Source organism: Pelophylax lessonae, assembly GCF_965119305.1.
Source record: "Pelophylax lessonae genome assembly, chromosome: 1".
Lineage (NCBI taxonomy): Eukaryota > Metazoa > Chordata > Amphibia > Anura > Ranidae > Pelophylax > Pelophylax lessonae.
In genome coordinates, this window is record NC_138768.1 from 841,203,717 (window position 1) to 841,218,111 (window position 14,395).

Sequence of the window (14,395 nt, forward strand, 5' to 3'; positions counted from 1 at the left end):
GAGGGCCACATGAAATGACCTGGAGGGCCGCATTTGGCCCGCGGGCCTTGTGTTTGACACATGTGTTTTACATGCTCCTAGAAAAAATTAAAATAAATGCACTTTTTTTTACCTGCAAAACAAAAAGTGCATTATTTTTTTTTTTTAATAAAGGTGATCTTAGTGGCAGCTATACAAACCTGAGTGTGTGCGCTCATATGGTTAGGACAGAGACATTTAATTGGAAGTGCCTTCAGCGCAGGAATGTACTGAATTGTTCAATTTAGTCTGTACAATGCTATGTATCTCAATGCTATTACTTACAGGAAACAAGGAATTTTTGATTCCTTATTCTAACTAGCCTTACAGGACAAAACAGACTTAATGGGGAGTTTACAAAGACCAGTGGGGAACCTGCATAGCCATACTGGGTAAAGGGTTTGTTACTCCAACACTTTATATTCCTGATATGTGGCTGCTGTACCATGTACTTGTATGAGAAAGTCTCCTGTTCTCTTTGTATTGCTTCCGTTATATGAAACCTCTGGTGTTCCTGCCAGTCCCCTTGCTTTCCTATTAAGAACTGACCACACTAAGCAGGAGAGCACATTGTGGTCAGTTCTCTAGCTGTGCTGGGAACTCAGTGTACTCTCCCTCCAATGATCAGACTTGTCCTGACACACCCCCACTGCACAGCCATTTACTGGCAAGCTCAATATACTGCTGCTTCTCCTCCCCCAGCTCTTACGCAGCTGATAACAGAGGGAATGTGATCGTTTATAAAAAAAAAGGTATTTATAATGTTTTTTTATAGCTATACAAAAAGGTTTTGCCTTTAATTTCTACTTTGAGTCCCCGTTCACACTGGGGCGACCTGTGAGGCGACCTGGTCGCCTCACAGGTCGCCTTCCATAGGGAAGCTGAGGACCCGTTCTAATAGGAGCGACACAAGTCGTTCCAACTTAGAAAAGGGGTCCGGAGCTTCTTTGGGGTGACCCGGCGCGACCGTCATAGACTTCAATGTTATGAAGTCCGTGCCGGCCGCTCCGAGGTCGCGGCGCGCTGCTCGCACCGCGACCTCGGAGGTCACCCCGGGAAGTCGGATCGCCCCAGTGTGAACGGGGCCTTAAATGATTGGGTTGCTTTACAAGGCGATCATTTACAATCATTTTCAGGCTGGGTTCAAACTGGTGCGATGCCAGACAATCACGTGATTCGCACCGCATGCCTGTACAGATCACATGTGAGGTCTGTACAGTGTGAATTTATCCATACAGTTAGTATGCTAACTGCAATGTCAAGTGGCAGCTGCCAAAGCCGGCAGAATATTAGCATGCATAAAGAAAGGGAAGTATTCCAGAGATAAGACTATAATCCTTCCACTTTATAAAACTCTGGTCCGACCGCAACTGGAGTATTCTGTCCAGTTCTGGTCGCCAGTCCTCAGGAGGGATGTGTTGGAGCTGGAGTGAGTCCAGAGAAAGGCAATTAAACTGATCAGGGGATTGGAGGACCATAACTATAAAGAGCGGCTGCAATCGCTCGATTTATTCTCCCTGGAGAAGAGACGTCTGAGGGGGGACATGATAGCAATTTATAAATATCTCAATGGGGGACCTCAGCTTAGAAAAAAAGCTGTTCATTCGAAGGGATTGCATGAGGACAAGAGGGCATACAATGCGATTAGAGGAGAAGCGTTTTAACCTCAGGCAACGTGGGGGGTTCTTTACTGTTAGGGCTACAAGATTGTGGAATTCTCTACCACAAGAGGTGGTTTCTGCGGGAAGTATGGTGGCTTTCAAAAGACTCTTAGGCTGGCCATACACTATACAATTTTCTTGTTCAACTTTCCTTTAGATTTACCAAAACCATGTAATATAGGGTCAAACCTAAACACTTTCAATTTGTATGCAGTCAGGCAGGCCCTTGCACTACATAGTTTAAGGTAAATCTAAAGGAAATTGAATAAGAAAATTGTATAGTGTATGGCCAGCCTTAGACTTACATCTCAAGGATCAGAACATTCAGGGGTATGAGAGATGATTACAGCCACACACACCTACACAGGTTGAACTGGATGGACTATTGTCTTTATTCAACCTCAACTACTATGTAACTATATGCAAGTATGGCTGAAGTTGCATCGCATTCAGACCAAAAGGGTGCAGGACCCTTTTTTTGTCTGCACTGGAATCGGATCGCATGGGTGTTCAAGTGATCCGATTCCATCAGACTTCACAGTTCGCACCGATTTGGGGGTGTCATTAACATTATATTGACACCCGCAAAGGTTCGCAGAGAGCAGTCTGAACTGCCTGCGAGTCAAATGCAATGCGGGAACCTGCACAGGAATAACTGTGGCTCCCCCGCATCGCACCAGTGTGAACCCAGCCTAAAGGAGTTTCCACTGGGTGCAGTGTTACTTCTAACCACAAGAGGGGAGCGATTTTAAAACGCTGCGCGACAATGGAGATGTGTCTTGCCTACAGACTGTACAAATTATTTCTTATCTCTGTGCTAGATGTCCAGGCACTTACCTACATAAAAATTCCCCTTGAGTCCCTATCTCTCTCCTGCCACTGTCTATATGCAGATTGTAATTATCTTCTGCTCCCTTGTATCCTCCTATGAATAAACTATATTAAAAACCATAACAAGAAAGCAGATGGAATAGAACGCACTTGTCATTGAAAATCACAATGCTGCACACTTTCTGTTTTACACTTGAGGAAGGATATTGTAGTCATCACTAGCTTAGCCACAGTTACCAGTCCGATAAGGAATGGAATTAACTTGCCAGCTTGCAATTTGGATTGGAACTCCCAAGATAACCTTCACAGAATTTAACCCATTGCAGATAATTACTGGAGATTACACAGCTGCACATTCCAAGAAAACTTTAATTAAGGAAAAAAAAAATCTTTGTTAATCAATATTGAAACAATGCTTCGTCTCTTAGGAGTAACATCATACTCAATGCTGTTCGGGTCTGAAACCGGCTCTACGTCATGTGTGGCTAGATTTAAGTTGCTCGCAGAAGAAAAATATAAACCCTAAACAATGGCCTAACCACTATATACGTATCTACCAATGCCAAAGAATAGGTAGTGCCACTGCCCAATGTATACATATCTTGCATTCTCCGTGACGCAGTCTATTCTGGATCTGCCAAAACTGCAAAGGCAAAATAACTGTTTATCCTAAAGTGGTTGTAAACCTACTTTAGCCGGTTGCTGACCGCCGCAAGTACATATACTGCGGCGGTCAGCCCCGGCCAGGCAAAGTGATGTACCGGTACGTCACTAGCCTGGGAGCCAATAGCGGGCGAGCTCGCGCCGCCGGAGGCGCGCTCCCGCCTCGGCTCATTCATGGACACCTCCGTGCGTGTGACCGGCGGACCCGATGTCCGCCGGTCACTCGCGATCATCCGCTGTGAAGGGAGAAAGGCAGGCGGCTAATGTAAACAAAGCCGCCTGTCATTCTTCCCTGTGTAAAAGCACTGATCTAACAGTCCTGCTATGTAGGACCGTTGATCTGTGCTGTTACACACACAGCCACATCCCTGCACAGTAAGAAGCACGCCCCTAGGGACACACATAGTCACTGCATCTCTAATAAAGTTAACCCCTTCCCTGCCAGTGTCATTTTTACAGTAACAGTGCATATGTATAGCACTGATTACTGTAGTAATGTCGCTGGTACCCCCAAAAGTGTCAAAAATGTCAGTCAAGGGTCCGATCTGTCCGCCGCAATGTCGCAAAAAAAAAAAATCACAGATTGCCGCCATTACTCGTTAAAACAAAAATGACAAAAATCTCTCTTTTAGATAGTAAACGCAATAACTTTTGCGCAAACCAATCAAAATACGCTTATTGTGATTTTTTTTACCAAACATAGGTAGCAGAAAACAAATTGGCCAAAAATTTAAAAAAAAAAATTAGATTTTTACTTTTTTTTGGGGAATTTCATATAAAAAAAAATGTGAAAAATATTGTTATTTTTGCAAAATTGTCGCTCTTTTTTTGTTTATAGCGCATGATCAAAAAATCTCACAGGTGATCAAATACCACCAAAAGAAAGCTCTGTTTGTGGGAAAAAAAGAACGTCAAATTCGTTTAGGTACAGCGTCGCACGACCGCGCAATTGTCCGTTAAAATCACGCAGTGCCGAATCGCAAAATACCCCCTGGTCAGGAAGGGGGTAAAATCTTCCAGGGCTTAAGTGGTTAATTACTTTTACCTATAGCTAAGCCTATATTAAGTCTTACCTATAGGTGCTGTAAATATCTCCTAAACTTTCACCGTTTAGGAGATATTTACAGTGCATGCAGCCAATGACGTCATCGGCGCATGCGCTCTGAAGAAACGTCCGCCTGTGCCATTTCTTCAGAGCCCAGTGCCGTGACTGGTGGCTCACGCGCACATGCGCGATAGTGACGTCACGCGGCTCCGGCCAGTAATACTGCCGGAAACCACAGACCCGGAAGAAGACGGGTGAACATTGATGCTGCCAGCAGCGTGGACATCCTGGGCTTCGTTGGAAGTGTCACATAATGTGCTAGTATTTTATGCATACTAGCACATTATGCATTTACTTTGCAGGGAAGAAAAAAAAATAAAAAAGATTTGGAGGAGTTTACTTCCTCTTGAAAGTGGTTGTAATCTCTGCTTTTGAACCTGTACCTACAGGTAAGTCTATAATAAGGCTTGCTTGTAAATACGGTACATATCTTCTACATTTGTGTTTAGGTGACATTCACACTGGGAGCAGCTGATGACATCACCGGCGCATGCGCACTGCCGCCCCTTCAGAGATCTGTTTTCTGGCCGTGACTCCTGTGGCATTCAAATGGCCAGATCCCAAAAACCTCGAAGGAAGACATAGTGAAGATGGAAGCCCTGTCAGTGGTGACAGTGCACCGCTGGAGGGCTTTAAGATAAATCTGTCACAATGTGCTAGTACGTGATGCATACTAGCACATTATACCCAGGGCCCCCCTTTTTTTTTTTTTTTTAATTAACTACTGCTTTAAAGTGATATTAGAGCCATTTTTTTTTTTTTACATAAAAAAGATGGTATACTTACCTGCTCTGTGCAATCATATTGCAAAGAACAGTCCCTTACCCCCGCTTTGGCTGTCCCCCCTACTGGAGCTGTCCACCCTTCTTTCTACGGGTGATATGGGGGCACCCGTGCTCCGTCCTTGCAGGAATTTGATAGATTTTCATTGGGAAATTTTCGTTTTAGGAAAATTTGTTTGGTTTTCTTATCGTTAGTGGGGTCAAATTGATGTCAGTTTTCGACTGCAGTGACTGGAAAACTTTTCTCGATCAACTAATTTTCCGGCAGTGTATCGCTCAAAAATTACATTCATTATAAAATTGAATGTTAAAAGCAAAAGACAATTTTTAAACGACATTTGTCCATTCATCGAATGTTCAAAAGAATTTTCGTACGAATGTTCATACGAACATTCTCGTCCAAAAATCTATACACGTATGGCCAGCATTAAACTTCACACTGCAGATACACCGCTATGAGGCTGTAGGCACTGAAGTTGCCTAGGCTACCTTACATACTAGAACTAAGAACTATGGTCAAAGCTTTTTGGCCATGCTTCTCTTTTGGCTCAAAGGACTTACTTTTGTCTGCTATGAGCTGACGGGGCAGAGCAGCTCCAGGCTCGGGACGCATCCAGACAATATTGCTGGGATCCACCCCTGCTGCCTGACTGACAGGCTGAAAGCTAGGGCCAGCCATTCCCACCCCTTCCAAGCCCAGAGCTCCAGTGAACGCTGAAGGAACAGAGTGAAGAGAGGTGAGAGCAGACCGAGAACTGAGCAATCAGCAGTCATGCAATTGCTCAGTTTTCAATCTTATAACTGATGAAGGACAGATGTTGCAGCATGGAGGCGAGTATGTAGGTTTTTCTTTTTTTTTGTTACTTCTCCTTTGAGGGAGATAAAGAAGGGATGGGTAGGTGCAAGATCTGGTAGGAGGTAAGGCAGTGCTATGAAAGTGCGCAGTATTGCAGGTTCTGCAAAAATGCTGCGGTCTCTTTACATTAATTACAGTGCATGCAGAAAGTATTCACAGCGCTTCGCTTTTTCCACATTTTGGTATGTTACAGCCTTAGGCTCCATGTACACGGGACGTTGTTAAAAGTCCCTTTGAATGCTGGAATTTTTAGGACGTTTGAAACGTCCGTTCGGTCGCGTTTGTACCCGCGTTTAGCGGCGTTTGCGTTTAGAAGCGTTCCTAGAGGTAAAAAAAAAATTATTTCCTTTAAAATGGAAATACGCGAACGATAAACGCGGGTCATCGCGTTCAGACGTGTTCGGACGCGTTTGTAACGCCGGGAAACACACGTTCGAACGCAAATAATTGCGTTCTAAAAACAGTCCCTGAACACAACTGCCTGCAAATGACTGTAAACGACCATGAGTACATGGACAGATAAGATAAAATGTAGATGGGTTCAGGGGCTTCTGAAAAAAACGCCCAACTGCTCCTAAACGGCCATTTCCAGCGTCCCGTGTACATGGAGCCTTATTCCAAAATGGATTCAATTCACTATTTTCCCCAAATTTCTACAAACAATACCCCAGAATGACAACGTGAAAGAAGTTTGTTTGAAATCTTTGCAAGTTTATTAAAAATAAAAAAATCCCATGTACATAAGTATTCACAGCCATTGCCATGACACTTAAAACGGAGCTCAGGTACATCATCCTGGGTCCACTGATCATCCTTGAGATGTTTCTACAACTTTATTGGAGTCCACCTGTGGTAAATTCATTTGAGTGGACATGATTTGGAAAGGCGCACATATGGTCCCACTCTTAACAGTGCATGTCAGAGCACAAACCAAGCCATGAAGTCCAAGGAATTGTCTGTAGACCTCCGAGACAGGATTGTATGGAGGCACAGATCTGGGGAAGGGTACAGAAACATTTCTGCAGCATTGAAGGTCCCAATAAGTACAGTGGCCTCTATCATCCATAAATGGAAGACGTTTGGAACCACCAGGACTCTTTCTAGAGCGGGCCACGTGGCCAAACTGAGCGATCAGGGGGAAGAGGAACTTAGACAGAAAGCTGATCAAGAACCCAATTGTCACTCTGACAGAGCTCCAGCGTTTCTCTGTGGAGAGGAGAACCTTCCAGAAGAACAACCATCTCTGCAGGACTACAGAAATTAGGCCTGTATGGTAGAGTAGCCAGGCAGAAGCCACTCCTCAGTAAAAGGCACATGACAGCCCACCTGGAGTTTGCCAAAAGGCACCTGAAGGACTCTCAGACCATGAGAAACAAAATTCTCTGGTCTGATGAAACAAAGATTGAACTCTTTGGTCTGAATGGCAAGCGTCATGCCTGGAGGAAATACCATTCCTACAGTGAAGCATGGTGGTGGCAGCATCATGCTGTGGGGATGTTTTTCAGTGGCAGGAACTAAGACTAGTCCGGATTGAGGTAAAGATTAAAGCAGCAATGTACAGAGACATCCTTGATGAAAGCCTGCTCCAGAGCTCTCTGGACCTCAGACTGGGGGGAAGGTTCATCTTCCAACAGGACAACGACCCTAAGCACACAGTGAAGATAACAAAGGAGTGGCTACAGGACAACTCTGTGAATGTCGGAGTGGCCCAGCCAGAGTCCAGACTTGAAGTAAATTGGACATCTCTGGAGATCTAAAAATGGCTGTGCACCGACGCTCCCCATCCAACCTGATGGAGCCTGAGTGGTCCTGCAAAGAAGAACGGGAGAAACTGCCCAAAAAAATGTGAACCAAGCTTGTAGCATCATACTCAAAAAGACTTGAGGCTGTAATTGGTGTCAAAGGTGCTTCAACAAAGTAGCGAGCAAAGACTGCGAATACTTTATGCACATTTCATTTTTTTAATTTTTTATTTCTAATAAATTTGCAAAGATTTCAAACAAACTTCTTTCATGTTGTCATTATGGGGTATTGTTTGTAGAGTTTTGAGGAAATTAATTAATTGAATCCATTTTGGAATAAGGCTGTAACATAACAAAATGTGTAAAATGTGAAGCGCTGTGAACATTTTTCAGATGCACTGTATATAAATAGACAATACAGCAGGGGTGGGATGATCAAAACTGTATAAACATTACTAATCACTGGCAAGTAAATCAAATAAAAATGCACTCAAATGCATACACCTATACAGTACATGCACACAGTATACACACGCTTCGCTGTTTGGTTGAAGTTCGCCGCCATTACGCGTTAAAAAAAAAAAAAAAAAATTACAAAAATCTTTCCCTTAGTTAGTAAACACAATAACTTTTGCGCAAACCAATCAAAATACGCTTTTTGCGATTTTTTTTTACCAAAAATATTTAGCATAAAACAAATTGGCCTAAAATGTTAAAAATTTTTGATTTTTACATTTTTCATATAAATTTCATATAAAAAAATGTGAAAAATATTATTTTTGCAAAATTTACGCTCTTTTTTTGTTTATAGCGCATGATCAAAAAATCGCACAGGTGATTAAATACCACCAAAAGAAAGCTCTGTTTGTGGAGAAAAAAAGGACGTCAAATTTGTTTAGCTACAGCGTCGCACGACTGCGCAATTGTCCGTTAAAGTCACGCAGTGCCGAATCGCAAAATACCCCCTGGTCAGGAAGGGGGTAAAATCTTCCGGGGCTTAAGTGGTTAAACCATATAATATAGCTGAGACAGACAGCAATGGCTTGGCTACAACAGGAGACAGGAGTTAGAAAAGCAATTGTGAAATGGAGAATTAAAAGGAAAAAAAACAGCTGGCGTGATGAAATCTAGAAAATAGTCTATGTCAGCAATGTTCCTGATCTGTAGCATTAGTCTGATAAAAGATACAAATGCAGAGCTAAAAAAAAAAAAAAAAAAAAAAGAATTGAAAAACACAGGAAGAAAGATTTTTGACAAGAGAGAAAATATGAAAGTGAATGCAAGGCCACCCACTGTGCGGAATTCACAGAACAAGACAAATGATTTCACTCGGATTAGAGGAAGGAAGCAGAGTGCGGGTCTGACATCGGGGCACACAACGCTGTTCACATTGTTTATTGATTTTTGTGGTTCAGCCAGGTATGTGCAGATCATGGGGATGCAAAGAATAGAAAGCCCCCATTACTCAAGATCACCAACACACTCACTATCTAAAAACCTCCATGTAAAGAGCTCATTGTAATAATGAAATAGATCTAGACTCTTTCAAGTGTTTTGTTAGGATACATGAATGGTTAGATTAAAGCAAACCATATACACTAAGCAGTTGGCTAACAGGAACCCTTCAACATGCCTCCTTCACAGTCTAATGTAGATTCCTGGTGGTCGCATGTGGCCCTTTAAAGACTCTTTGAGCAGCCTGCCGAGCCCCTGCAGACACCAGTCTGTGTTTATCTGTCCTGTTACAGTAGTCATTTCTAGCAGCCTTGCATGATATTTTCAGTCACTGACCACCTCTCGTATCACACGTTCGCAGTCTCTGACCACCTCTTGTATCACACGTTCGCAGTCTCCGACCACCTCTTGTATCACGTTCGCAGTCTCTGACCAGCCCTTGTATCATGTCAGCAGTCTCTGACCAGTCCTTGTATCATGTCAACAGTCGCTGACCAGCCCTTGTATCATGTCAACAGTCGCTGACCAGCCCTTGTATCATGTCAGCAGTCTGACCACCTCTTGTATCATGTCAGCAATCTCTGACCACCCCTTGTATCATGTCAGCAGTCTCTGACCACCCCTTGTATCACGTCAGCAGTCTCTGACCACCCCTTGTATCACGTCAGCAGTCTCGGACCACCCCTTGTATCACGTCAGCAGTCTCGGACCACCCCTTGTATCACGTCAGCAGTCTCGGACCACCCCTTGTATCACGTCAGCAGTCTCGGACCACCCCTTGTATCACGTCAGCAGTCTCTTACCACATCTTATATCACGTCAGCAGTTTGACCACCTCTTGTATTATGTCAGCAGTCTCTGACCACCTCTTGTATCACGTCAGCAGTCTCTGACCACCTCTTGTATCATGTCAGCAATCTCTGACCCTGTCTTGTATCATGTCCGCAATCTCTGAACCTGACCTTTGATGGACTAGGCCTGAGTCACTGTCTGTCTGATACATCTGGAGATGGTAGCCGAAGAAGCGGCCAGCCCTTTTCTTGGTCCGTCCGTAACCACAAAAAGCGAGTATGACCTCCGAAAGGACTCAGTAGCTGCCAGATACACCCGAATCGCACAAACCACATCCAAGATATACTAAGCAAATTCCTTGGGACGAGCCGGCTTGGGACACAAGGAAGGCAACACAATGTCCTCATTCAAATCGAAGTCAGAGACAACTTTGGGCAGGAATGATGGACAGGGACGAAGAACCACTTTATCCCTATGGACCACCAAATAAGGACTGTGACAGGATAATGCCGCCAACTAAGTTACCCTGCGAGTTGAGGTAATAGCCACCAAGAATGTCACCTTCTAGGATAACGTAGGCATGGGAATCTCCTGAATATTTTCAAATGGAGGTTTCTGGAGAACCAAAAGCACTAAATTTAAATCCCATGGCGGCAAAAGAGACCGTACAGGTGGAGCCACATTCGACATGCCTACCATTCCTTCCACCGGGATGTGCAAATTATATCACCCAACATCCAGGACACCCTGAATGAAGGTACAAACTAAAGAGTGCGTAGCTAGGGGTCACTAAAAGAAGATTGCCAAGGCAGACACCTGACCCTTGATGGTACTCAGGGCCGACTTCTGATCAACGCCCCATTGAAGAAAGGTTAAGATCCAAGCCACAAAAAAGGATCAAGGATGAGCACCAATCGACTCACACCAAGAAATGCAAGCTTACCACATATGATGGTATATCTTGCTGGAAGACTACTTCCTCGCCTTCACCATAGTAGGGAATCAATGATCCAGACAGACCTATATTCCTCAGTACCTGGCTTTCAATAGCTACGCCATTAAAACCAGCGACTGTAATGCAGGATGGCTGGAAGATCCTCGCTCTTGATTTCTCGCAGGAACTGCAGAAGAAGCCTGAGCTGAGGATGATACTGGTCTTATCGTGGCCCTTGGACGCCTGCGCCGTCTGTCAGAGGACCCCATGATCACGCCACAAACTTCGGTGAATGGAGCCTAATGCAGACAGTTTATAGATTAAGGGATACCCTTTATTGCCTAACTTAAACCGGACATGACATGAATCGAAATTCGACTTGTTCAGAAGGAACAGGCTGGATATCGATCCAGGCATTGGCTATCTGGTTGTACAACGTCGATCAATTGATTGACTTGTGTAAAACCATCCTGTCAGCAACATTGATCATTGGAGGGCCTCCTGCCGGCAGAATACAATTGCTCAGCGGAAGTGATTACCTCATCCACATCGAATGTGTGGAGGGAGGAATTGATTCATTTGTTTTTATTTAACCTGCTGTTGTAAGTTAATTTTTTCCAGCAAAAGTGAAAAGGTGAACATACTAACACGGTACACCCTTCCCATCATTATGGTCACCACTGTACCCACCTCCATAGGTGATGAGCTGTTCAGTGCCCACGCAGCCGGTGCTGCATTCCAGAAATTTTTTAATACTTTCCTCTTCCTCCTTTCTGCAGAGCTTCTGGGATAAAGAAATTTTGATTGGTCAGCGTCAGCACAGAGCATCACTCCCTTCCAAAAGCCACACAAAGGAGGCAGAGGAGAAGAGCAGGGAGGGTGTAGGGTGTCCGTTCACCTTTTCATTTTTTCCTAACACTTCTGAGACCTGCCTTAGGTTTCTGCCCCAGGAATCATGCAATTCTCAATGGAGAAAAAAGGTTCATTGCACCTCAGCCACCTGTCACATGACTCGGAGCTCCCACCTCATACACATATCCTGAGTGCAGGCAGTAGCTCTACCCAACACACATGAATTGCAAATCACCAAGTTCAAGATGGCATAATTTTCATGAAAAAGCACAAGGCTCACCTTTACACTCCCGCCGATCAAATCAGGTGGCTCCTCATCTGTTTCCAAGGCGACGTTGACGGAGGCGAAAGGTCGGCTCGCCATCTGCTGCATCTCCCGGATAAGTTGCTGATAAATATACAAAATAGGGGAAGCAATCATTACACAATGCTGAAACAGAGAGATGGATCAACTTTAATATATCAAACAGCAGCCATAGGAGTAAAAGGGTAAAGTGCATCGGTCATCGTTCTACTAGGTATGCAGCCCAAAAAAATCCCCCAAAAAACAAAAACACAAACTGGCCACTTTCAGCTGACTATTTAGGAAATGGATGTCTAAAGAATGTGACCAGTTCACTAAAACAGTTATAAGACAATGGTAAGAACTTGTGAGGTGGGGTAAGAGCACTTCGGCTCGGTTCACATTGGTGCGATGAAAGACCTTGCATGTGATTCGCACCGCACTGCTGTGCAAATCACAAGCGATGTCTGTGCGATGCAAATTCAGCTATACAGATTGTTTGGCTGAATTTGCATCATATTCAGGCCAAACTCTTGCAGGACCCTTTTTCTGGTCCGCACCAGAATCGGATCGCATAGGTGTTCACACCCATGCGATCCAAATCCTGTCCAAATCGACAGTTCACACTGCGATATGCAAACTGATCTGGTTGTGTCGATAACTTTGCATTGACACTCCCAGCGGTTCCCATATGGCAGTGTGAACTGCCTGCGTGTTGGGTGCGATGCAGCAACTCGCAGTGGATTTGCAGGGTTTCCCGCATCGCACCAATGTGAACCGAGCCTAAATCGTAAAACGAAATTGTATCTGAGTAGCACAAACTGAAAACACTATTTAATTTGTTCTTACTATTCCAAGCAAACTCCCCATCCAGGCATGTCTCCATGCTTTATTTTGTCGAGAAATCACTTTGAACCCCCCTAGCATTTCTAGCTGTGGCCATCTTGAGTAAGGGCAGATGATTGATGTAGAATTTACTTCCTGATTGGCAGCAGTGGTGGGCACAGCAGTGGTGGGCACTGATTGGCAGCACTGATAATTAGGACACTAATAATCAGTATCTTGATTATCAGTGTACACGGCCCTTTTAGAGAAGTTGATTATTGGCTCTCTTCTCCTCATGCAGTCAGCGTGAGGAAAGGAGTGCCGATAAGAACTAGCTGTCTGCGCTGTAGCGGTCCTTCTGCTATAGCATGGTCTGCAAGCGGTTAAAGAGTAACTCCACTTTTGTTGAGAAAAAAAAAATCCTCCTCTGGGTGATCTCTGTACATTGCAGGGATTTTAACAAACTTTGTTGCAGATTCCTACCTTTTGTTATTCTGCTGAAATAGCGGTTTGTCTGTGTTCATGTGCTCAGTGAATCTGCATGCGAGTGGTTTTATAAGTATCAGTAAACTGCTGCAGGGCTCTAATGTGGAAAGTGGCACTGTCTGCATCCCTTTAGACATGTTCCTAATGGGAGATCTCGCCAAAAATGACATTTCTGTTGCAGGGGATGCCCAAAAGCTGACCTGTATCTTAGTGCAGACTTCTGGGAAAAATCAGTGAGCCAATCACAGAAGGAGCAAATGACATATCTTGGGGGTGTCCCCTACACCATCTGTGTACAGAATACCTCCAGGTAGCCATATTGCATTTTACAGAAAGAGACAGAGCTGCAGATTGAAAAGGAAAGGTAATTTTTTATAACACTCAATTACAATGTAACTTGTGTCGCAGCTGTATATGCTATTTTTTTTTTTTCTATTTGCATTTTTTTTCCCCCCACAAAAGTCGAGTTTGCTTTCATAGAAGGTATAAGGTGGTTGCTCTGCGGAGAGCTATATTTCATACTGCTGTACTGAAGAAGAATTGAAATCCCTACCTCTATAGCGTAAGAATGTATGTAAAAATGAGTAAACTTTACATACAGCACAAAAGAACAGAAAGTTGCCAAGCAAAGAAAATTTCAGTTAGCATGAAAAAAAAAAAATCAACACAAATACCATAAAGGAGATAAATTATTCAGTAAGTGCACAATAAGCAAGGAGCGCAATAAATCGTAAAGTAAGTTTAATGCAGGCGCGGCATGGTGTGTATTAAAAGTGAAGAGGTGTAGAGAGCGTGGAGAAACGGGGGAGTCTTACTACACACGCGGGATAACCATTCTGCACGCATAATTATTATGAAGCTAAATCAAATATTTCAGTTGAGGCAAATGGTGATACATTCACAAATTACCAGCATACGCAATGAGAAATTAAATGTTAACTACCCAAACAAAGAAATACATAACTGAAATATGAAAAATAATTACATATATTTACATGGTAGAAAAGGTGCCAAAGTTTGGCCTCCTGCAAATTCCTTAAAGTGGAGTTCCACCCATTTTAGTAACTTTAGATGTATGTAATCCCCTTTAAAACGACTTTTACCAATGGA

General features: G+C 43.7%; 1 protein-coding gene across 1 annotated transcript in view; it reads right to left on the reverse strand.

The window, feature by feature from the left end:
* ATRN (attractin) overlaps positions 1-14,395 on the reverse strand; it is a 444,499-nt gene that overhangs the window by 24,131 nt on the left and 405,973 nt on the right. The window contains exon 27 of the mRNA XM_082258667.1: positions 11,972-12,079. Coding sequence (XP_082114793.1) covers positions 11,972-12,079 — 108 coding nt within the window. The remainder of the gene's footprint in view (positions 1-11,971; positions 12,080-14,395) is intronic.